We start from the raw sequence: 24568 nt of genomic DNA on the forward strand, positions 1-24568 counted from the left end.
TCTCAGACCTCATAAACTATTTGCCCAAATTCATCCCCATTTCACTTCCAAAATACTTCTCCTTTGCTTCATCCCTATTTCCCCAGTTATAGGACCTTGCCATTTCTAATCTTCATAGTACCTAATAATCTTAATGATTATTCAACCTCTAGCTTTGTCACCCTCAAAGTTCTGCTGGCAAGCCTGGCACCACCACCCCCTTCTTGAAAGTTGAGGAGGGTGTCAGGTTGTGTTGCCAGATGTAATTTGTTTTTTTTTTGTTTTTTTTTTTAACTTTTTAAAAATTACTCAGATGAATTTATCACATCTGTAGTTGTATAATGATCATAACAATCTGATTTCACAGGATTTCCACCCCACAGCCCAAGCACATCTCCCCACCCCTCAAACTGTCTCCTCCGGAGACCATAAGTCTTTCAATGTCTGTGAGTCAGCATCTGTTCTGCAAAGAAATTCAGTCTGTCCTTTTTTCAGATTCCACATGTCAGTGAAAGCATTTGATGTTGGTATCTCATTGTATGGCTGACTTCACTTAGCATGATAGTTTCTAGGTCCATCCATGTCGCTAAAAATGCTGTATTTCATTCTTTTTAATGGCTGAATGATAGCCAGATGTAATTTGTAAAAACATAGGTTTTGGAGTTCCCAAACTGTGGTACAATGGGTTAAAAATTCGACTGCAGCCGCTTGAGTCACTGTGGAGGCGCTGGTTTGATCCTTCGCTTGGTGCAGTGGGTTAAGGATTCCACTCTACTACAGCTGTGGCTCGGATTCAATCCTGGCCCGGGAACTTCCATATGTTATAGGTGCAGCCCTAAATAAAAACACAGGTCTTGCATTCTTGATCCTCTACACAAAATCCTTGCATGTCTCCTTACGGAACAGGTTTAGTTTTTCCTACTGAGTTCTTCTTTCATTCGCAGATCAATGGTCTCTCTCCTCTCCCCCACCTCCCCTCACACACACACACACGGTTCTGTTTCAGGCTTGCATCATTATTATCCCTCCTAATCCCCACCCTCATAACCAACTCCCTCATATAGGCGTCATGACTGACCCATTCGTACTAATTCTAGCTTAGGTATGAATTTAAAGGACCTTCAGCACGCCACCACTTTCCCCCAAAGTTTGTTAAACTGTACTTACTCTCTTCCCAAACGCCTTTCCCAGGCATTCCTACGAAATTCACTACTTATTTCAACCGCTGTTCTCACTTAGACTCGTCTATTCACCATACTATTCTTTAAAGGATCAGTTTCTGTCGACCTCCCCAAGTAAACCACGAACTTTCTGAGGTCTGAGAGCTTGTCACATTCCAGTTTGTATTCCCAGTACCTGGCATGTGAGTGGACACAACATAAGACTCTCAATGAACTGTGTGGAATTAAGAGCAGCCAAAAAGGCTGCGGAAAGCAACGCTGCGAGGAGAAGGGCGGTGCGCTTCTTCGCGTCAGGCTGAGCGGAGGCCGGCACTCTCTACCCGCGCAGCGGCAGGGGATGGACAGCAGGAGCAGGCAGGAAACGAGCACAGTTCCATTTTGGGCAGCGGAAAGCTGCGGCTGGCGCCTAAGACAGTACCGGGAGAAATTAAACGTAGCTCCTCCCCTCTCTCCTCGCTAGGCCTGCCCACCACGTGATCTTGCCTGCTCACGTGAGCGCGGCCTTGCGTGACCTGCCCCGGCATCACGTGAGCAACCGTGGTCACGTGAGCACGGTTTTTGCTGGGCTCCAGCAGCAGCTTCTTCCCGGAGTTGCTGTCACTGTCTTCTCCTGATCTCCCGCCGGCCGGATGGAGGAGGAAGATGAAGAAGCGAGGGCGCTGCTGCCAAGCAGCCCCGTCAAGGCCGGCAGAGGTGCCTCCAACACTCCCGACGCTCCCAGGGCGCTGTCCGCCCTCTGCGACCCCAGTCACCTGGCGCACCGGCTTTTGGTGCTGTTGCTGATGTGCTTCCTTGGCTTCGGTGAGCCGGCCGGCCTGGTGGGGTGTTGCTGCTAATCAGGAAATTACCGACTTTCTTTCGGAGAGTCGTTCTTGGCTGCCACGAGGCCTCAGCGCAGCTTCTAGTTTCTGTTTCTGGGCTTTCCTTCTTTTCCCTTCTCCACCCCATCAAAGCCTTGTAGACGTTGCTAGCTATTCGGCATTTCGAAGATAGGAGTAAGGGCACTGAGCTGCGCGAGTTTTGTGCCACTCCTTTCCTCTCCAAGAAGTCTCGAAGGCTAGCAACTTGCCGCCTGGGACCCTAGATATGAAGGAATCCCGGGATCATCAAGGTTGCTCTAATGACAGTTCCATTCAGAAGGAATTCAGAAAGATTTAACTGTCCCTTTCCCCGTTGCCCTTCCCCAACGCCCCTCTGCCCAATTTAAAATTTTTGATTGACCAACTCGTTGGCAGTCTTACGTGTTTCTCATCCTCTTTGGGAAAACGTATGAGTGTGTCTTGTTGATAGCTTCAATGAGTGGATGTGTTCTCGTTCTCTTCCGCTATGCCAATGTGAAGCAATCATACTGGATTGGACTTGTGGTAGGCTTGACGGTGTTTGGTTTCATTTACGAAATCTGGTGACTCTGAAGGAAATTTCTTGAGCTAATTTTAAAAATTATCTGCCTGTGTTCCAGCTACTAATTTTTTTCAGCAACATTCTAATGTCAATATAAGTTTGATAGGAAGGTAATAATGTGTTTCTCAAGGGGCTTGCGGGAATGGGTATCATCAACAAGTTCAGAAACATTATATTGGGTAACTTTATGCTACTGCTGAGGATATGTATGTTGGCATGGAGGTTGCTTTGAGCCTTAGTTCCTTTGCATCTCTTTTTGTTCCCCCTCTTTCTTTGTGGAAAGAAAGAGCTGCAGCTCTGATTCAACCCCTATCCTGGGAATCACCATACGCTGCAGGTGTGATCCTAAAAAGCAAAAAAAAAAAAAAAAAAAGTCAATTTTATTTCTGTAAAAATAATTCTGAGTGCACGAATGTCCAAATCTCTCCACCTCTCTCTTTCTTATCCTCTCAAAGACATTATGTTTTAATTTAATCTTTTGGAATGCTTTTGTTTTTCTTCATTACTGGCACTGTATTTGCTAAATTATTTGTCTAAAGCATTTTGTTTGTAGATTTAAAATTCTTGTTTCAAAAACAGGTTTAGTCAGAGTAAACTTCTTTCCCCTGCTCTCAAGATAAATAGTAGCTTTAGGTAACATACTAGGAAACTTCTGAGGATGTTTTTAAAATTTTTAGTGTGTGCGTTGGTAGCTTTAAGGAAAATACGGCTTTTACAAGGATGTGAATAAAACAGTAGACATGAAGCATGATAAAAGTAAAGTAGAAGAACAAATAGTTGTAGATTAACTTCTTAATGCAGGTTCCCAGTACTTGCTATGTAGTCACACTAATATTTTGTAAATAACTTGGTGTGTTTTCTTTGCATATTTGCCTGCAACTTAGAAATTATTGGTGGACAAGGACGTGGTCCAGAAATGTTTCCAGTGTCGAGCCCCTAGTATAAACGTTTAAAATCACAATTTGAGTAGCAATTGCAACTTGACACTTTTATATGGGAAGTATTGTTACTTAAAAATATTTGCTTTTCCTTTTTCTAGGCAGCTATTTTTGCTATGATAATCCTGCTGCCCTTCAGACTCAGGTTAAACGGGTAAGTTGGTTTTTCACCACTGCTTTTTTTGTTGGCTCTGGAGCAGATGTTCTGTTGAGGCATCATCAGTTCTAAGATTTCCCAGTCTGAAGTATTGTCCAGTGAATCCATTTTCATCAAACCTGTGTATGGCAAGCAGTATTCTTGAAATGAGTGGCCACAAAGAATTCATTTATAACACTTGCAGCTTGATATTGTTTCACAGTTTAAATAAATAATTGCAGTTTCTTGCAGTGGTGCCAAGAAGTATTATTAGATTTTTGTTTGCATTTCTGTGTCCCATTGTGTAAACATCTGAATGACACATGATTTGGTAGGATGGATTTTTGCTTTTGTAAGTGTGTCTTTTGTGGTTATTTTATTTTTAAAATGTGGATACTGATCCCAGAGGATTGTCCATGCCAGTATTTTTAGTCTGGTTTTGTAAAAATATATTTGATATTTACAGTTTTTTATGTATTTTGGTAGTTTTTTTTTTCCTTTGAAAGTTTTTTTTTTTTAACCCTTTGAACAGGGAGAAATGTATAGATTGACTCTTCACATTCTGGAATGAAAGGGAAAGAAGGTAGGAATTAGTGGAGGAAGGCAAGGGATAGTTAGGCTGAGATAATCCCTTTCTATTTGGGAATAAGAATGTAGAAGATACAGGCAGATGCAGATTGTAGTGGGAGAGCTGATTGATTCTAAACTCCATGAAGCCTCTGAAGTAGCGGTGGACTCAAGAAGTTCCCACGTGTCATCATTTTTCTGGGGCACATGCTACAACTGTCATGGGAGTCTCAAAGCAGTTAGTGACTACAAATGATTAAGAAATGCCTCTTAGAGTTCCCGCTGTGGAGCAGTGGATTAAGAATCCAACTGCAGTGGCTCCAGTTGCTGTGGAGGCGTGGCTTGAATCCCTGGACTCTTGCAGTGGGTTAAAGGATCCGGTGTCACAGCTGTGGCTCGGATTCAGTCTCTAGCCAGGGAACTTCCATATGCTAGGGGTGGGGGTACAGTCAAAAAAAAAAAAAAAAAAAAAAAAAAAAAAAAAAGAAAGAAAGAAAGAAAAAAAGAAAAATGAGGAAAAAAAGGAGAAAAAACAAAAACATCTGCCTTATCAGAAAGAATGTTTTGAGTTGTTAGTTGTTAAACTTAACTGTTTGGGAAAAAAACGGTTTTGTTTTCTTTCCATGTAGGATATGCAGGTGAATACCACAAAATTCATGCTGCTGTATGCCTGGTATTCTTGGCCCAATGTAATTTTGTGTTTCTTTGGTGGCTTTTTGACAGACCGAGTGTTTGGAATACGGTAAGCTTGGAAAAAAATTTCACTTATGGGTAAAATGTGATTGTTAAGAAAACAGAACTAGATTAAGTATTTCTAGAAAGAACTGAATAAACTTGTGTATTGAATGTGATAATCTGCATTAGCTTTGTGTGTGTGTGTGTGATTTTTATATTTTTGGAATTGGTTTTTGAACCTTGGTTGGTATTTCAGTTAAGGTAAATGCTGCTCATGGGATATCGTAACTCAGTTGTCTAAACTTGGAATGCCCTCACTTGGAATCAGCAAACCAGGGTCTGAATCTCATTGCTGCCACTTGCTCAACTTCTTATCTCTTCTGAGCTGTTCCTAGCTTCCTGAGCTTCAGTTTCCCCATTGATAAAATATGGATAATAATTCCTGCCTTGGAAGGTGGTTATAAGGATTGAGCGAGATGGATGCACAGTATTTGGCACATATGCAGTATTTGCCTCACCCTGTCCCAGGAAGATTTTCCCTTTTGCGTTTCTTTAGGCATCAAACTTCTTGTGACCACTCCTATTAGATGCTGAGGAAGGCATAATATTATAAACAAACATTTGTCACTTTCATCCTAATGATCAATTGTGGGTATGTGTCATGAGTAGAGACTTTAGGAGAGATGTAGAGTGGGAATACTTTGGAAGGTGGAGGATAAGATGATGATGGGTTTTCTAACCATATCTAGTGGAAAAGAAAGAAACTATAATTAAGTATTTAAACTTGGGGACTAACTTTTAAACTTTGAAGACTGTATAAAGTATGAGTTAAATTTAATTTGCTTGGTTTAAAGGCATAGAATTACTTTGAACTTTAGGGAAACAGATTCCACTTAGTATAATGAAGACCTTGTTTGATCAGTGTGACAGGAGGGGCCATAAGTTGCCTTGGAACCACAGTAAGTTTTCCAGTGCTATAAAACAATCATTAGACTATAGTATGACCATTTCACACATTGGAGGGATTTGAGTTTTAAAAAGATGGTTTACTCATATGATACCTGAGGACTCACCTAATACCGGCATTTTGTTGCTCTGGGGAAAAAATAATGATCTATTCAGAGGGCAAAATGTTAGAGTAAGCAAATTGGTAGTATATTAGCGTGGCTGCTGTTTTTCCTTTTAAAAATAGTTTTTAGTTATTAAGAATTATAGCCACTTAAAATTACTTAATCTAGAATTTCTTGGAATCCATCCTAAACCCAATAAAAATTTTATAACAGACACCCATTTTTAAATGGGAACCCTGCGAACTTCTTGAAGATTATTCAGTAAGTTTAGTTTAAGAGATAATAATGGCTTAAACAAACACATGTCATCAATAAAGCCTCTGGAATCTCCTTAGAAGTCAAGAATTCTGTGATTAGCATTCAGCCTAGGAAATCTGCTGACTTCAGAGGCTGACCAGCACCTCATTTTTACTTCTGTGGAGGGAATGTAGAGAGGGTCAGAAAAACCCAAAGTGAATTATTACTGAAGGACTTGGTGATACACTTTTAATTCATTCTCTCTTTCTTTTTCTGTATCAGGTGGGGCACCATTATTTTTAGTTGCTTTGTTTGCATTGGACAGGTAAGAAAAGCCAAAGCATATTCATTGTGACAGTGGCTTGAATTCTTGTCTAATTTCACTAGATGTGTTTAGTGGAAGCCTAACTTAATTAAGCAGGGTTCACAAATGCCCGGGTAGCACAATGCATAGTCCATTTTAAGCCTTGAGACAGGTGAATGTTAATATTTAAATTTCACGGATTTACTAAGAAAGAATATTAAAACCATTGTAGAATTTGTTTCACCCTAAGTTACTTATTTATCTTAAATTCCTTGAATTAATTTTTCATTGATTCTATGTTATATTCTGTGTTATAGGTTATTTTTGCTCTGGGTGGAATATTTAATGCTTTTTGGCTGATGGAACTTGGAAGGTTTGTGTTTGGGTAAGTTATGCATAATTTCATTTATCCTAACACATTGCTGTTTTCATGTTCATCTGTCAATTTATTAAAGATTTTAAAAAGTATATTATTGTATCCTCTGGAGAATTACTTCAAATCCTTGAAATCTGGCTATATATTTAAGACTATTTAACATTTGTCTCAATTTTCCTTTAAAGTAAGCAGTGATTTTAAGTGGTCACAGTTGACTTTGTGTAGAGTTTGGATACTAAATAGTTCTCAAAAAATAGTATTTTTCTTTGATGTTTTGCTTTTTCATTGTATTGAAGACTGTGATTTAAACCTCACTTGGAAAAGTATAGACCATCAATTTCTGGGTTTGTGAATAATGAACATTTTGCTGTTTCTTAATGAGTAATGTGCAGGTCCTTTTGAAATGCATTGAAGAGGCTTGAATAAGAAAATTACCAAAAGACTGAATGCTTTTAATCAATTTCTGTGTCAAATAAGCCCATTCTTTTCTTTTTTTTTCTCTCTCTCACTCTCTCTTTTTTTTTTACTTTTTAGGCCACACCCACAGCACATGGAGGTTCTTAGGCTAGGTGTCCAGTCAGAGCTATAGTTGTCAGCCTACACCACAGTCACTGCAACGCCAGATCTTTTTTTTTTCTTTTTTTTAAAAATTACTCAGTGAATTTATTACATTTATAGTTGTACAATGATCATCACAATCCAGTTTTATAGGATTTCCATCCCACAACCCCAACGCCTCCCTCCACCCCCCAAACTGTCTCCTTTGGAGACCATAAGGTTTTCAAAGTTTGTGAGTCAGTAAGCAATGCCAGGTATGAGCCTCTTTTGCAGCCTGCACCACAGCCCATGGCAATACCAATTCCCCAACCCACTGAGTGAGGCCCAGGATCAAACCCGCATCCTCATGGATCCGAGTTGGTTTAGTTAACTGCTGAGCCATAACGGGAACTCCAGCAAGCTCATTCTGAGTTCAGTCTTGGGCTTCCTGCCCAGAGGGATGCAGATGACATAACTTGTTTAAGCTTTTCACAGGTATGAGGGACATGTAGACATAGATGACATCCCCTCAGAATGCTCTAAATGAAGGAGAGGGAGAGAGAATGTATATGAAAATATGAAAGGGATTCAGAGATGTGTGGTCAGAAATGGCCTCATGGATGGAGCGGGCCTTTTCATCAGTTTAGGATTTGGATGAGTAGAAGAGGGTTGCGAGGCCAGTGTGATGAGGCCAGCTCAGTATAGGATGCAAAGGAGTTGAAGCTCCTAACTGAAAGTCAGTATATAGAACTTACAGAAGGAAAATAAATCTGAGGAAGTGGGAAAATGTTGAGTAAGGAAGATCTTGGCCTGAAAAGTGTGGATCTTTGTGTTTTCACAAAGTATGGGACACTCTTCCCACGTGAACATTTTATAGAGCATAGATGGTGATGTGGTAGCCCAAACTCCTTTTATTGCCAGTCATGGTTATCCTTGCAGTCTATTAAATGACTCACACTTAGCAGTATAAAACAACCATTACTTTGTGGACTTCGTGGGTCAGGAATTTGGACAGGGAACAGTATGGACAGAGTGTCTGTGCACCTGATGTCTGGAGCTTGGGCTGGGATGACTTGAAGGCTGGTACTGCTGACTGAAGCACCTGAACGTGGCCTGTCTTTGTGGCTTAGCTCTCACATCATAGTGAACTTGAGGTAGTTGGACTTCCTACAAGGTGTCTCAGGACTCTAAGTGCAAATGTTTGAGTGAGAGGGCAGATACCACCTTTTTGCAGATGTCACTTTTTATGGCCCAGCCTTGGGATCACGAAACTCCACTTCCACCATATCCTACTGGTTGAAGCAGTCACAAGCTCACCTTGATAGGAGGGGGTGTCAAAATTTTGAACTTGCTGCATTGCTAACTGTGGCATTTCTTTAAAACCTATGACTTTTCTTTGCTTATTTTAGGATTGGTGGAGAGTCCTTAGCAGTTGCCCAGAATACATATGCTGTGAGTTGGTTTAAAGGCAAAGAATTAAACTTGGTATTTGGACTCCAGCTTAGCATGGCTAGAATTGTAAGTATGACAAACATAATGAAGCCAATAGGAAGGAAAAAACTGAATCTTGTAGTTAATCCTTTAAAGATTATAGGATGAAATGTGTTTGTGTGTAACTTAGGTCTTGATTTTTTATATATTTTTCTGGGCCAGAGTATAGCACTTACCTTATTTTAGTTAAGGCATTTCTAACCTTATTTCTCTTAGGAAACAGACTAAAAAGGCTAGTTAAGCATTAATTAGTTCATCTGAGCATTTGGGAGGACCCATTTTTGGCATTCTTGCTATGAAAATCTTTGCATATGGTCATCTGGGCTCTCCTTGCATATTTCTAGTGATTAGAAGCTTGCTGTGTGTTGAGATGGCTAGTCTACTACAATTTACTTTGTGAAGCTCAGCCTCTCCTAGAGATGAAATCTGCTTGCATAAATTGCTTTTACTAATTGCTCTGACTTTTGCCCTCCAGTGAATGTTTATTTCCTTGCTGTGCACCAGCACTTTGCTTATAAAGACAACTCTGAAGGTCTTTGTCAGACATGCTCCTCCCTGTGATTGTCTAAGCCGTGTCTAAGTTCCTGAACCATGGTGCTCCCACCGCTCTGGACTTCATTGCAAGTGGCCATTACTCACCTTGGAACTTGGAAATGATCATGGCTTTTCATGACAAAGCATACCCAGCAGAACAACATTATGCTATTAATGCAACCTGGAAGGTGTTTTGGCCATCCCAAACTCTCTTAGGTTTTTTTCCCCCTTCTGAATGCCAATGGATAGAGTTTTTTTTTGTTTGTTTTTGTTTTTGTTTTTGTTTTTTAAATCCTTGCAATTAAAAATCGAGGCTCTAAGACTATAGATGGCATGAAAATGCTTGTAACATAGTTTTAAGAAAGAAACTTAGTACAAAAAGGTTTTTTTTCTCAAAAAGTTTTTAGTGTAATGTTTAATCTTATGAAATTTAGCACATATATATTCTCTGTGTGTGCGAACATTTCTATGTTTTTTGTACATGAAGGCTTTTTCTAATTTTCCGCTATTAAAATCAGTGCTGTTTTGTGACACTTTAAAACTTGTCTGTATCTCTGATTGTTTCCTGAGGCTTGGTTGCTAAGAATAGAATTATAACTGAGTCAGAGGGTTTCTTAAGATTGTTAAGACCTATTTCCACCTCATCTTCTCAGAGGTTTACATCCCCATCTGTGGGATATGAGAGTGGATCCTTTTTTATGACAGTTTTGATAGTACAGGCTATTATTAAAAAGTCATATTTAGCAAATTGATAGGAAACACCTAAATAATATTTTAATTTGTAATTCTTTGATAACTAGTGTACTGTTCCACATTTTCTAAATTTTATCCATAAGGACGTTCTGGGTACTTCATTATATATCTTGTGCAAGTCAAGATATGTCTAAGGCAGTTGGTGGGTCTCGTCTAATAACTTCCAAAAGAAGGAAATAGGAGAAGTTGAGCAAGACATTCTCAGTGACAACATTGTGGTTACTAGTGACCTTCAGGTTCTTGCCTGTGTGGTCATTAACTAGCTATAATCCATTCACCTGTGTTCTGAGGAGCCCTAGATTTGGAGAAAGGAATCTCAGGATTTTAGGTTACAGTGGTGGGGTAATGGGAATGGTGAGAGGATGTGGAATGAACCAGACCTCAGGCAACCAACCACCTCTGTGTGTCAAACAGGGCGGTGCAGCTCTGATCTGGTTGGTTCATTGAAGGTCCTTGTAAGATGCATGAGATTCTGGGGTAGGTGGAGTTTCATTCTTTTTTGTACTGCTTCTGCCCCTGAACATATTCAGAATGATGACAGAGGCTTGGGCTTTACCTTGCCAAGCTTTTATTGATGGCTGAGCTGTGGATTTGCCTGATTTTAGGCACCTGAACTGTTACCATTATCCCATCAGGCAGTGGACTTCTCACTGTTATTATTCTTCATGTTTTATCTGGGATTTGGAAGTCCAGCACCCTTCTGATTTTCCTTTGTAATTTGTTACTATAGAAAACTCATTGTTTCAATAAGTATTTGTTGAGACTTGGTAAGCCAGGTCAGGTTAGGCATTTTAGAATTAGAGCGTTATTAAGACAGCATGTCTTTGAGGGGCTTATATTTTCATTGATACTGAGAAAAGTTTCCAGTAGGTCTCCATGTATTCCTTATTGCTCGTCTAAATAATGCCGGATGGCTCACATTTTTGAGAAGTAGCCATGTGAGATTTGCTGCTGTATTTGCTGTGACAGTGTGGTCGAGGACACATTCAGTTCTCGGTCTTCAGTGTCTGATCTATCAATAGTATTTGGCGCAGTTGACACTCCACCTTCCTTGATTTCTTCTCTTGGGTTCCAGGACTCTGCAGTTTCATTGTTCTCCTCTTGCCTTTCTCTCTGCTCCATATACCTCTTTTGTTGGTTCCATCTTAATCTTCTCAGCCTGTAAAGGTGGGCTTGGTCAGTGGAAATTTTCTCTTTTCATTTGGCACTCATTTCCTCGGTAATCTTAATTACTTTTGAAACTTTACATAGACTGTCTTTGTTCCTGGAGTTAAATGGTCCAGGTGTTCCCCAGAATTCCTTACCCCTGTGTGCAGCTCCCTCCTTGCCATTTCTGCTTGGATGTCTAGAAGGCATATCAAACTCAATACAGCCAAAACTTAGCTCCTGGTAGCCTGCTCTCATCCCCTACCTAAGCCTATGCTGACGTTTTTCATCCTCAGTTATGGGCAGTTCTTTACTTCCAGTTACTCAGGCAGAGACTTTGATGTCACCCTAAACTACTCCTTACTGCTCCTGCTCCCACTCTGCATATATTTTCCATTAACAGATCCTCTTAGCTTTACCATTAGATAATACCCATATTCTGAGCACTTCTCACCATGCCCATTGCCCCCAGTCCAAGACTTACATCTCTGTTGGCTGCATTTTTGCAGTAGTCCCCAGCTGATGTCCTTGCTTCTGCTTCCTCCCCACTTGTAGTCTGTTTTGAATATAGTGGCCAGAGTGAGTCTGTTAAAACAAGGGATTGTGCCATGCCTCCACTCAAAAACCCCAGTGGCTTCCCATTTCACACAGACTAAAAGCCGATAGTTCTTATTACCTATAGCCCGCCTTTCTACCAGTTCCTTTTTGGGGACCTCATCTCATTCCCTCCCTTCTTCATTGACACTGTTCTAGTCTCTGTCCTCCTTGCCTCGAGTACACTGAGTGGCCTCCTCTCCGGCCGGTCCTCTTCCCCTGGGCCGGTTCTCTTCCCCTGGGTAGCTTCACAGCTTCCTTCAAGCTGTTAATCCACAGTCACATTTTCAGCGAGTTCTCCACCCCTTCGTATTCTCCTTCCATGCTTTATTTTTTCCCCTTGTTTTTTAAAAGAGCTTACTGCTGTTTAATAGACTACATATTTTACCTCTTTGCTATACCACTAAAAAGGGGTAGCTCTTTATGAGAGCTGGAAGCTTTTCTCTTTTGTTCCTTATTATATTCCCAGTAGCCAGAACAATGACAGGCATATAATTGGGGTTCAGTAACTGCTAAATGAAAGAATCAATGTATGAGGATATTATGTATAATTACTGTCTTCTTAAGGACTATCAGGATGAGGTTTTTTTTTTTTTTCAGGTGTCAATATCAAGAAAAGCTGTGTTTTTCTGAGCTCAGGTTTATATTTGTCTTGGGTCCCCTGTGAATTTTGTAACTTGTGTTTCATTTTTGTTTGCGATATAGGAAGTCCTAGCTGTGCTCTTTTTGAATACTAGCGTTTTCTGTAAATTGGCATTTTTGTGTAGTAATCTTTACTGTGGCTTTATCTTAGTTTGCTAGTCTTTCCCTTGTATTTAAAAAAATTTATCCGTTTAATCTGAACTTTATTATACCAATTTCTCTAAGCCATCTCACATCCTTTTTTTTTTTTTTTTTGAGTAGGACAGAGATATAAATGAAAATTACATTTTCCCCCCTTTCTTTCAGGGAAGTACAGTAAACATGAACCTCATGGGATGGCTGTATTCTAAGGTTGAAGCTTCATTGGGTTCTGCTGGTCACACAACCCTTGGGGTCACACTTCTGATCGGTTAGTGAATCCTGTGTCCCACCTTACATCTCTTCAGTTTTTTTTTTTCCTTTCTTTCTTCCTTTTCCTTTTGTTTCTCTGAAAGCTTGTTGTTGGAAGTGTTGTGGCTGAGAGGAAAGAACACCGGCATTGGGGTTAGACCACTTGGTTATGGTTTCGCCTGCCCTGTTCGCTAGTTCTCAGTCCTGGTTAGGTACAGTGAACATAGTGGCATCGTTCAGCCCATTTGTGTTTTTATTTACACGCTCTTAAAAATGAGGGTCTTATTCTGTCATGTCTGCTTTAGTGTCATGGCGAGCAAATGAGAGTGTATACATGAGAACTCTGAAAACAGGAAATTTGTACATGTTAGGTGTTCATTAATAGTCTATAGCAGAAGAGAGAATTGTTTCCCTTTGATCAAAATCAGATCCTGCACTTATGGAGCTTAGATTTTATAGAAGTCAGAGGCAATATGATATGGGGTGAAATCCACCGACTTGGGAGCCAGGAATCTGAGTTCTGGTCCTGGCTTTAACTAGTTCTGCCATGTCGGACAAGGATGTTAGCCTCTGTGTCTCACTTTTCTTTTCTGTAAAACTGTGGAGGTTTGGCTAAAACTGTACAGGTCCCTTCTGGCCCTGAGTTCCGTTGACTAAGGCTCAGTTGTGCTGGTTGCTGCATGGGTCATGAGAAGCAGGTGAGACCTTCTAGATTTACCACCTGTGCTTCTTCTCTGATCAGTGGATTTGTCTCTCAGTCTGTGGAGAGCTGCTTACAGAGCCCTAGAGAGACCTGTGCAGTGGTGCCATTTTTTATTCCTTATAATTCCTTGGTACAGGCTGGTAAAGGGAGGACAGTGGGAAGGTCCCCCTAAACTGGCTACTGGCAGCTCGAGCCTCCTCCTTTCTTCCCTCTCCCTCTCAGATCCTCTGCCACTTAAAACCTTTTTCTTACTCTCAAATGTTCTTCCATATTCGTTCTAGTTCCCTTCACAATAGAGAATTTTAGAGCCAGGAGAGATTTGTGTTATCAAGTCAAAGGCTCTAATTTTACAGATGGGAAAATTGAAGCCCAGAGAAGTTAAGTTCCTTGCCCAAGGACAATCAGCTTGTTGGCGATTCTTGCTTTACAGTATTTCATGTGATGTCATATTATGTCAACCAATTAAAGATTCATTTCTTTTATTCAACTTCTTTTTATTAAAATTCTTGTGCAGTGTAAACTTTATTCACACTCTGTCCTGATTCATTTTAACGATCTGAGGTCAGCATTAGTGAGTAATGCTGATGAACACTGGAAGGAAAGTGAGCCTGAGCCAGCTGTGCTGTGGGAGGATGTGCTCTGGGAGGCAGCCTTTGGGCTGCCACAGGGTAGGAGCAAGTGTTGGACTTTGGAAAGGAATCTGAAGGAAGATGAAGTAATCACAGACTCAGACTTTGCTGTAGTTTTGTTCTGGCATCCGTCAGTGATTGGTACTTATACTGAATTTAGAAAGTAGGACTAATTTGCTGGCTGGTAATCAGCTATGTTCAATCTGTATTCTGATTCTAAAACTATTCTAGTTTGTATTAGTCTTTTCCCTCTAATTTCCAGCCTTCTACTGGGAATTAATATAGGAATAGTGACTGCTATTTAAGTGCTTCCCATACAGTACTTCCTTTCCTTCTGTCTTGGTTTAGTAATTGTAGGCTTTTCACATATATGTCAGATGCCACCTCTTATAATTGCTATGTTTTCTGCCATTAATGTAATCTGCTGCCTTTTAGGAATGTTCAGTTGGGTTCTCTTTTTAAAATCTCTCTCTTTTTTATTACAGGGGGTATAACATGTATTCTTTCACTGGTCTGTGCCTTGGCCCTTGCTTACTTGGATCAGAGAGCAGAAAGAATCCTTCATAAAGAACAAGGAAAAACAGGTTCGTCTAAATTTTTTCCTTGAAACATTTTAGGAATTCAGTCCGTTTTGAGATTATTTACAATGATATAAGTTCTAACAGTAGTGTTGTTTAACAGTGAGGTTTCATACATCTTTTTTTTTTTTTAGGGCTGCACCTGCGGCATATGGAAGTTCCCAGGCTAGGGATCAAATTGGAGCTGTAGCTGCTGGCCTTACACCACAGCCACAGCAATACAGGATCTGAGCCACATCTGTGACCTATGCCATAGCTCATGGCAACGCCGGATCCTTAACCCACTGAGTGAGGCCAGGGATCAAACCTGCATCCTCATGGATACTAGTCAGATTCATTTCCGTTGCACCACAATGGCAACTCCCTATACGTATTTTTTTCATATTTTTTAATCTTTTATTTTCAAATCTATTTCCACTTGTCTAGATTTTTGATACATTTTCTTTTCCCTCAAATACTTTTGGAAAAATTTATGTTTCTTGATTATATTTTGTATATTTGCAAAATGATAAATGTTCCTGAAAGAGAATGAGAAGGTAGATACTAATCTTAGATTTTGCTTTTTCTGTTTTCTTTTAAACTTGTCCCAGAAACTATGTTCTAGTGATTTACTGAGAAAAGTTTTTTTTTAAACTGAATTGCAGAGGTTAATCACATGATAGAAGAAGAATAATCTTGGCTTAGAAATGCACAATTACATTAACAGTTTCTTCCCTTTCTTCTCTAAGGTGAAGTTATTAAGTTAACTGATGTGAAGGACTTCTCTTTACCCTTATGGCTCATATTTATCATCTGTGTCTGCTATTATGTGGCCGTGTTCCCTTTCATTGGACTTGGCAAGTGAGTGTCCTCTAGCATTCCTTTTTCATTGGCTGAATTATAATGATAATGCAAGTACATTAATGTAATTTTTTAAAGCTGTGAATCTTGCTTCTCTGGTTATAGCTTATATTTTTGCAGGAATTATTTTATGTCCTGGGGTACAGCTGATTTTCTTAGCTTAAGGTTTAGTGTTAGTTTATTACTTGTATTCATTTCTTGAAGAAATACCTAAAAGCAGTTTTTGACTCATAATATTGATTTAGTTTATATTCATATTTTGTATGATATATTCTTTTTTATTTCTTCTTTATTCCTTTGTTAGGAAGCCTCATTGAGAATGGAGTTAGTGCATTGGCTCATAGTGACAGGGTATATTTTCATTCGTTAGGATTGCAACTCTTCCAGACTCAAGTTCAGGGTTCAAATCAAATTATTCTTTGTTTTATTTTCTACCTTTCTCTCCTTTTTCACTGTCAGCTACTTAAACAGAGCAGTATGTAAGTGTGAGTATGTTTGTGGTGGTGTGTCTTTTTTTTTTTTTTTGTCTTTTTAGAGCCGCACCTGCTCTATGGAGGTTTCTAGGCTAGGGGTCTAATCGGAGCTCTTGGTGCCAGCCTATGCCACAGCCACAGCTACGCAAGATCCGAGCCATGTCTGTGACTTACACCACAGCTCATGGCAATGCCAGATCCTTAACCCACTGAGCGAGGCCAGGGATCGAACCCGCAACGTCATGGTTTCTAGTCAGATTCCCTTCTGCTGTGCCACAACAGGAACACCTGGTGTGTCTTTGAATTATAACCTTTAAATTCAGTTTGTAATTTTATAGTTTGAGACAAGAACCTTATGCAATATTTAGCAAAGAATCTATCCAGTATTGCTTTTAAGGAAGTCAGCTTAATTCCTGTTAGTAGTACATTTGGTTTTCTGAAAATTTGTGTGTATTGTTTGCTGTCCACGTAAAAGAGGAAAAAATAGGCATCAGCACATTGATGAAGCACTTATACAAATACTAGAACTTTAGGTGGGAAAACAGTATAAAGAAAGAAGGGAAAGTTAGGCGTTCCTGTTGTGGCTCAGTGGTAACAAACATGACTGGTATCATGAGGATGTGGGTTCAATCCCTGACTTTGCTCATTGGGTTAAGGATCCGGTGTTGCCTGTGAGCTGTGGTGTAGGTCGCAGCCACAGCTCAGATCCCAAGTTGCTGTGGCTGTGGCTAGCAGCTGCAGCTTCGATTGGACTTCTAGCCTGGGAATTTCCATATGCCATAGGTATGGCCCTAAAAAAAAAAAAAAAAAAGAAAAGAAAAAGCAAAAAAAAAAAAAAAAAAAGGCGGGGGAGAAAGTTGACTAAATTTAGAGTTATTTTTATTGTTTTATTTTACCTCTATTTTTTAAAAACAGAGTACTTCTCTGAAGTGTTCATTTTCCCCCCTGTTTTTATTTTAGAGTTTTCTTTACAGAAAAATTTGGATTTTCCTCCCAGGCAGCAAGTGCTATTAACAGGTATTTCCTTAATTCTGTAAGTACTTAATTTGTGCTTGGTGTGGGTCTTCAATTATAACCCATTGTTATAAGAGACAGAAGAGACATTGTGAGCTAATCAAGTGTGAAACCAAGTCTTTCTTGGATCTTAGATCTTCCTAAACAGCCATCTTTGCATTAACAGAAAAATCAAAGAAGTCTTGGATAACTGTTTATATTTCTATTTACTGATGACCATTTTAGAAGAACGTTAAATTCAGTGAGCTAGGGATTGCTTTACCTAATTGTTTTAGGAACTTTTTGATTTTTTTTCCTTTTTGTGTTGTGATATATTTTATTAAATGTCTTTTATATTTTTTTGGGCAGTATTGTGTATGTAATATCGGCTCCCATGTCCCCCATATTTGGGCTTCTGGTGGATAAAACAGGAAAGAACATCATCTGGGTTCTGTGTGCAGTGGTGACCACTCTTGCTTCCCACATGTTGCTGGCCTTTACCCTGTGGAACCCTTGGATTGCTATGGTAATGTTGCTGCTAACACCGGGGGGCTCAGGGCTTCAAGGGTGACCTTGTACAGCACATCTCAGGAGCCACACTCAGCTGTTTGACAGCAGTGCTTGTGACAGTGGGGAAAACAATGACTTGATTTCACTTTCTATAGATAACTATTTTTTAAATAGGTAATTATTAATAATTAACACATAGGTGTTTCTGATTTTACTTAGCTTATATAACAGAATATCCTCAATGCTGATATAGAATTGAAATAAAATAGTCTTATGAAAGCCAAAAATGCTTATTAATTCAATTTTTTCTCTACTTCATTAATTCCATCATAGCTGGTTCAAAAAATCTATCAGCCTGATATCCATGATTTTGTGTTCTTTTACCTTTGACTCTTAGTAGGTCAGAAAGTAATAATGAATTCATCAAGTTTTTGTTGTTGTTCTTCAAAATGTCATTCTCAAGACCACAGGTCAAAGTGCTGCATTTCTTACCTGTTAATGAGTGTCTGAAACCGGTATATTTGTGCACCTGGTGAGATTTCTGTAGGATGGATTCCTACGAGTAGAAATGCTATAGCAGAGGCATTGCACAGTTAATGTCTTGATAGATACTGTGAAACCTCTACTCCAATAACTTTTTACCCATTTATAGCTTTACCTGTAATGTACGAATGTGTTTGTTTTTTAGTATCCTTGCCATTGTTGGATGTTGGCATTATTTTAATTGCTGCCAGTCTGATAGGGGTAATTGATCTTGTTTTAACTTAAATCATAAGCTCTCTTCTTCAATTGAAGAAAAAGTTAGTATTATGTGATATTTAATAAGAGGGGTTGTTATTGCTTCTCTGCCCAGCTCTCCATTTGGGTGGTGATGACCCAGAGGTAAGGTAATGGCCTATTGGTGTAATGTTACCTTGATTGTTTAATTGGTAATTCCTGATAAACACTGGAAAATTAGCTCGAAACATTGGTAATGACTTTTTGCAAATTAGCTTTGGTCTTTGCTAGGTCTTTGACTACACCCTAGGCCCAGCCAATTATATATGTATATAATATAAAGTGGTTGAGACAGTGTTGTGTGTGCATTTTGTCCCTAGAGAGATACTGTTAGAGAGAGCCAGGACTTTTTTGTGTTGAATGTGAGTTCTTAATCTAATTGTTTTACAGTGCAATTTGCACAAATATTCACCTATTAGTTATTATGTCACTTTTGCTAATCTGCATCCAAGGAAAATCACCTTTGGGTTAATATAAGACTTTTTTACCCTTTTCCATATTGCTTTCTGTAGTGTCTCCTGGGACTCTCCTACTCACTGCTTGCCTGTGCATTGTGGCCAATGGTGGCATTTGTAGTTCCTGAACATCAACTGGGAACTGCGTATGGCTTGTAAGTGCACTTGTGGATCATATAATATCCTTCTCTGCTGTGTCAATTTAATTACCTTATCAAACTAGGTCTCTTTAATCTAGTCATCTTCAAGCTTCTGGGACAGCTCTGAGCCTGGAAATAGCCAGAAAAGTCAGTTAATCTATTTATGTTATACTGTGGCAAAAAAAAAAAAAAAAATGCTCCAAGTGTCCAGAAAGAGTGCTGAAGATAAGCTAATCCATGAGAGGTAATTACTGACATGACCGCCTCACCAGCCATTTATCTGAGGGCTTCTTAATGAGAAGTTGAGTTCCAGTCTCTGATGTCGAAAGCCAAAGCAGGAAACTACATCTGTGGTTGGTATTCACTTATAGCTTTCTTTCATTCAGCAGGAAGGTATTGAGTTCATACTGTACTTGCTAAGGCAAACACCTTTACCTTTGAGTATAAATATATTTAGTAGTGCAAACAATCATGGAATAAAAAAAAATACAAATGTTAATGAGGTCATTCCTGATTGAGAATCTCTTAACCGTAATGGTATGTGGTTTATAGACACTAATATTTATAGTGCATTATTGCTCTGTGTGAGGACTTTAGAATTGAAATTTTTTTTTTTTTAATTCTTAAATTGTAGCATGCAGTCCATTCAGAATCTTGGGTTGGCAGTCATTTCCATCATTGCCGGCATGATATTGGATACTCGGGGATATTTGTTTTTAGAAGTGTTCTTCATTGCCTGTGTTTCTTGTAAGTGGCAACATTTAGTTTCTTTTAATATGTAGCAGAATGTTCTCATTTATACTTTTAGGTTTTTGTTGTATTGTTCTTTTTTCCCCCTTTTAAAACTAAATCTCTTTAAGATTTGTTGCTCAAGATTTGCCTAATTCTTTTTTTTTCTTTCTTTTTTTTTTGGTCTTTTTTAGGGTTGTACCCACAGCATATGGAGGTTCTCAGGCTAGGGGTAGAATCAGAGCTGTAGCTTCTGGCCTGTACCACAGCCACATGGGATCTGAGCCGTGTCTTCGACCTACACCACAGCTCACAGCAATGAATACCAGATCCTTAACCCACTGAGCAAGGCCAGGGATCGAACCTGTGTCCTCATGCATGCTAGTCAGATTTGTTTCCGCTGAGCCACGATGGGAACTCCAAGATTTGCCTAATTCTTAACCTGTGAATCAGTTTCCCAGCTAGTGACTTTTCAGTTCTTTTTAGATTCATGGATGATTTTCATCAGATTCCTATTCTTAAAGGCAGCAGTGGAATCTGCTTCATATTTGTGTGTGTGTGTGTGTGTGTGTGTGTGTGTGGTGTGTGTGTGTGTGTGTGTAAACCTTTCCCTTTTAAAGTGGAAACATTTGAAGACTCCTGAGTATGTCCCTGGTGCAAATGTGTGGACATTAGTGTGGCTTAGGTGTGAGTGCTCATGGTTTATTCATTAGTCTATTTTGAATTGCTTTTATTCTTAGTCCTGTTATTTGATTTTTACCTGTAATGATTCATTGGTTAAAAATAGGAGGCATTAGGAAACTGCTGAGAACTACAAAAATAAATCAGCATTTTTCCACTGATAATGTTCACCTTATGCATCAGTTGAGTTTGTCTGAAAATGATTTTCACATGACATCAAAGATTTTATACTTTGATAAATTGTGTCTAAAATAGCATACTTTTATACTTTGATAAATTGTGTCTAAAATGGCAAGCCCCAGTGATGATTTTAATCAGGCATCATTTTCATGTACGGGAATAAAGACTATACTTGAAGTGTGGTATTTGCACATCATTGCTTGTGATAGCTTGAATGCATCATCTCATTTTAGAAATCAGAACACCAAATTTTAAAAATATATTATTTCTTTTTAAATAGTGGGCCATGTAATAATTTAGAATACTAAGTCATGAAAATGTTTTTATTTTTGATGCTACTGCATGTGGTTTAATTTTAATGAGTGGTTCTATATTAATTTGGTTCTCAGGCCAAAAACCATGCCATTTAAAAGTGTTTCTGTTGATGTATTAAAGTAAATAAGCTATGCTGTACTTGTTAAAGTAAAAAGCCAAGTACTTGACTTTCTGATGCCTTTACTTGCTCTGAGTTTCTGGGAGCTCAATACCGCATTTTAAGGTATGGTTAATTTGTGAAATGGACATGTTGTTTTCAGACCTATCACCCACAAAAGATTACTCCTGTTTGGTTCTCTATAAAAAGATGAACAGTCTAGCAGCTGGTGGGGGTTTTGGGGAGGTACTGAGAATGACCAGCAGTTACAAAGGGAGAGAGAGGGAAGGGGTGCAGAAATAACTCATGGAAAGATTGGCTCCTTCTCCCAGGATGGGTGTGGGAGTGTCTCAGTTTCTCTTTAACTGTCCCTGACATTCTAGACTCCATGAGAAATATATTTCTCATAGAGAAAATGGTGTGTAACTTAACTTTTAGTGCTTTTTGGAAAATGGTATGAATGCTTTTATTTCTAGGTACTAGTTAAGACAGATTTGATTTTCTAAGCTTCACTTTGTAATTATGATGACATAGGAATCATTGGGAAGAAATACTGGTTTTTAAGGACCCTGTCTTTTTACTTCCAGTGTCACTTTTATCTGTGGTCTTACTCTACTTGGTGAATCGTGCCCAAGGTAAGTGGAAGTTCAGATGTCTTCTTCTTAAACCACTGGGTCATCTTGTGGGGCCTCTGGATTGTCTTTGTGTCTCTGTAGAGGCTGGCGCTTTATTTAATTCATGTAATAACATTCTTTTCATAGTGATGGAATCACATTTCACTATGTAGCATATAATACTGGACCTACACATTTATGAAAACTGTTACCGTGTTCTTTCTGGCCAGTTCAATTTAAGTTGTGTAATATATTAGATGTTCTTTTTATTTTAGCATAAAGAAGTATGGCTTTAAAAAAAATAACCTGGAGTTCCCATTGTGGCGCAGTGGAAACTAATCTGACTAGGAACCATGAGGTTGCGGGTTCGATCTCTGGCCTCACTCAGTGGGTTAAGGATCTGGCGTTACCGCGAGCTGTGGTGTAGGTCACAGACGTGGCTCAGATCTGGTGTTGCTGTGGCTCTGGTGTAGGCCGGCAACAACAGCTCTGATTCGACCCCTAGACTGGGAACTGCCACATGCCACAGGCGCAGCCCTAAAAAAGACAAAATAAATAAATAAATAACCTAAAGCCCTTCCTATGTTGTTATCTTGTATTTTTAAAAAATAAGTACACACATTTATAGCTATAATTAGCATTTTAAGGTTTAAAGTGTTTGATGTAGAATGAGAACCTATTTTTTCTTTTGATAATATCTACTACATTGTACTTTTTTTGTTTTTTTTTAATAAGATTTTGGTATTATCTTTAGTTTTCTAAACTCTCAGGTTGTTATGTATGCTGTTTTAGATAATTTCCTCAAATGTTTCTTAACTTTGCTATTACTGAGTAGCAAAGTACAGTGTCCCAGTGAACAAAACCTCAAGCAGTACATAAGTCTGAATTTCTTAAAAACTAAAATTAAGGACTATTTGTATCATATATGGATTCTTAAAAAACATTCCCCCCTATAAATTTCTAGAAGATAAACTATTTCTTTCTCACCTTCCATAGCCTTTTTTGTTACTTAAAGGTGTGTACGCGTGTGTGCTCATCTGCATGTCTGAGTATTACTTATGATACTATTCTTGAAAAGATTCTATGCTTATTTGTATTTTAGGTGGGACGCTAAATTATTCTGCAACACAAAGGGAAGAAATAAAACTTTCTCATGCAGAGTAAGTATTGAAAGTAAGAAATGTCTGTGTTTTGAAAATTGTAGAACAGTAGTATTTTATTTCAGGATACTGGGTTTAGACTTTTAGGAAATTATCCCCTTTTCTGGAGTTTTGAGAGCTAACAAATATCTGTGCAACTACTGTAACATAACTCTGGTTTGTGTTAGAAAACTTTGAAAAGGTGGATATCAAACATTAAAATGAAGGGGATAAAGAACAAATTGGGCTTGAAATTTATTTCCAAGAGGCGAGAGAGAGAGAGAATATTTGTAATTTATTTGGAAGAAAGGTCTTTGTCCTGACTTCCTCTGCTGGGCTCACCCTTCCATTCTTTTCCATCTTTTCTTTTTCTTAGCTAGCTTAGACACTCTTTTATCTTCTCCTGACACTAACGTACTATTACATGGTCTCTGACTCATTTGAAACAGATTAAAGTATATGGTGTGGAGTTTAAGTTAATTTTTTTCATGAGTATATGCCAAAACGTAAGAGTGATTCTCTTATTTCTAATTTTTAAACATTGAATTTTTTATGATTTAAAAAATTTATTTGTAAATATACACCATGTGACTGTAAGTTTTGTGAATTTTGAATAGGTTAAAATTGAGTAGAACAAGGCCGTGTTTCTGGGGTTGATTCTTGGCTACCTGAAATCCCTGAAATTCCGTTAGAAGAGTTAATTTTTGGCTTTTCTATATTTTCCAAGTGTTCTACATTATTATCTAGAAGAACGTGTAGCATAATGTTCAGCACTACATGTTTTGTGTGGTTTGGCTTTCAGTTTGTAATGATGTTTGAATGTTCTAGGGTTTTTCCTCCCCTTTTTGATAGTGTGCTACATTGTGTTTTGCAGATGAGAAGTTTAAAAGACTGTCTTGAGAATGGGCTGCACACATCATTGGTTTGAAAACCTCTTTTTTTTTTTAATTTAGAGTTTAGTCACTAGGGAAAATAATGGTCTGGAGAGTTATTATATTTATATTTTGAAACAACCTACTTTGAAGTACAATTATGAGGACTGTTTAGCCTGTGTTTCTGTATTACTGAAGAATTCTGATTTAGAATAGACTAATTGATGAAGTTTAGAAAATTGCAAATGGTACATGCAGGTGATTGTAAGGACAGCAAATAACAGAAATCTTCGCATCTGGCATTGAGATAATTTTCACAAAGTGTACCTTAGGGGATATGGCCTTTTCTTTATCTTAAAGCAAAAAAAAAAAAAAAACTTTTGAGAGGGTAGAAGGAATTTTTTTATATAGAATAAACAATGGCGTTTTAATAGGCAGTCCCTTTTATAATAGGAAATATTTGACAGATATTTTTATGAAGTCTCATTTTCACAAAAAGCAGATTGTGTTCTACTTTCTTTAGTGACGAGAGGTTGCTGAGCAGTGACCCTTTTGAGCTTCTTTAACTCTTTGTTACCGAGGACCCTAATCCCTTAGGGACATGATTTTGTGGTACAAACTTTCTGTATGGGTTTTTTTAAGAGTCCACTCAATTACTAAAGTGTCCTGGAAATTATAATTGCATACCTACAAAGATAAATAAAAATGCTGCAACAGGAATCCTTGATGTCTTTTAACTTTTGATTAAAAATACTAGAACATTGGTTTTAAGTCTTATTTATGTGGAAATTTATCTCTGTAAGAAAATCTAAGTTGGAATAAAGAAAATTTGCCTCATTATAGTCATGGAAAGATTATGAGGATAGCTTTTTCTCCAGAGTAAGAACTTAAA

General features: G+C 38.5%; 1 protein-coding gene across 2 annotated transcripts; it reads left to right on the top strand.

The window, feature by feature from the left end:
• On the top strand, positions 1679 to 24396 carry MFSD1 (major facilitator superfamily domain containing 1). Of its 2 annotated transcripts, XM_003358650.5 has the most exons (16): positions 1680 to 1961; positions 3601 to 3653; positions 4832 to 4944; positions 6467 to 6509; positions 6806 to 6873; positions 8811 to 8919; positions 12868 to 12970; positions 14769 to 14867; positions 15590 to 15701; positions 17135 to 17191; positions 17537 to 17693; positions 18967 to 19064; positions 19684 to 19796; positions 21639 to 21686; positions 22768 to 22825; positions 23679 to 24396. In XM_003358650.5, the coding sequence occupies exons 1-16, from the start codon at positions 1790 to 1792 to the stop codon at positions 23680 to 23682; spliced, it is 1407 nt and encodes a 468-aa protein (XP_003358698.2). In that variant the 5' UTR covers positions 1680 to 1789; the 3' UTR covers positions 23683 to 24396. The 2 variants fall into 2 exon arrangements, with proteins under 2 accessions (XP_020925383.1, XP_003358698.2); XM_021069724.1 differs by lacking the exon at positions 23679 to 24396 and having other exon boundaries at positions 1679 to 1961; positions 22768 to 22829.

The sequence above is a fragment of the Sus scrofa genome, chromosome 13 (genome assembly GCF_000003025.6).
Source record: "Sus scrofa isolate TJ Tabasco breed Duroc chromosome 13, Sscrofa11.1, whole genome shotgun sequence".
Classification (NCBI taxonomy): Eukaryota; Metazoa; Chordata; class Mammalia; order Artiodactyla; family Suidae; genus Sus; species Sus scrofa.

Coding starts and splice junctions, on each gene's coding strand:
- MFSD1 (XM_021069724.1), top strand. CDS start 1,790: ATGGAGGAGGAAGATGAAGAAGCGAGGGCGCTGCTGCCAAGCAGCCCC. Junction 1,962..3,600: donor GATGTGCTTCCTTGGCTTCG/GTGAGCCGGCCG, acceptor TCCTTTTTCTAG/GCAGCTATTTTTGCTATGAT. Junction 15,702..17,134: donor CCTTTCATTGGACTTGGCAA/GTGAGTGTCCTC, acceptor TTTTTATTTTAG/AGTTTTCTTTACAGAAAAAT.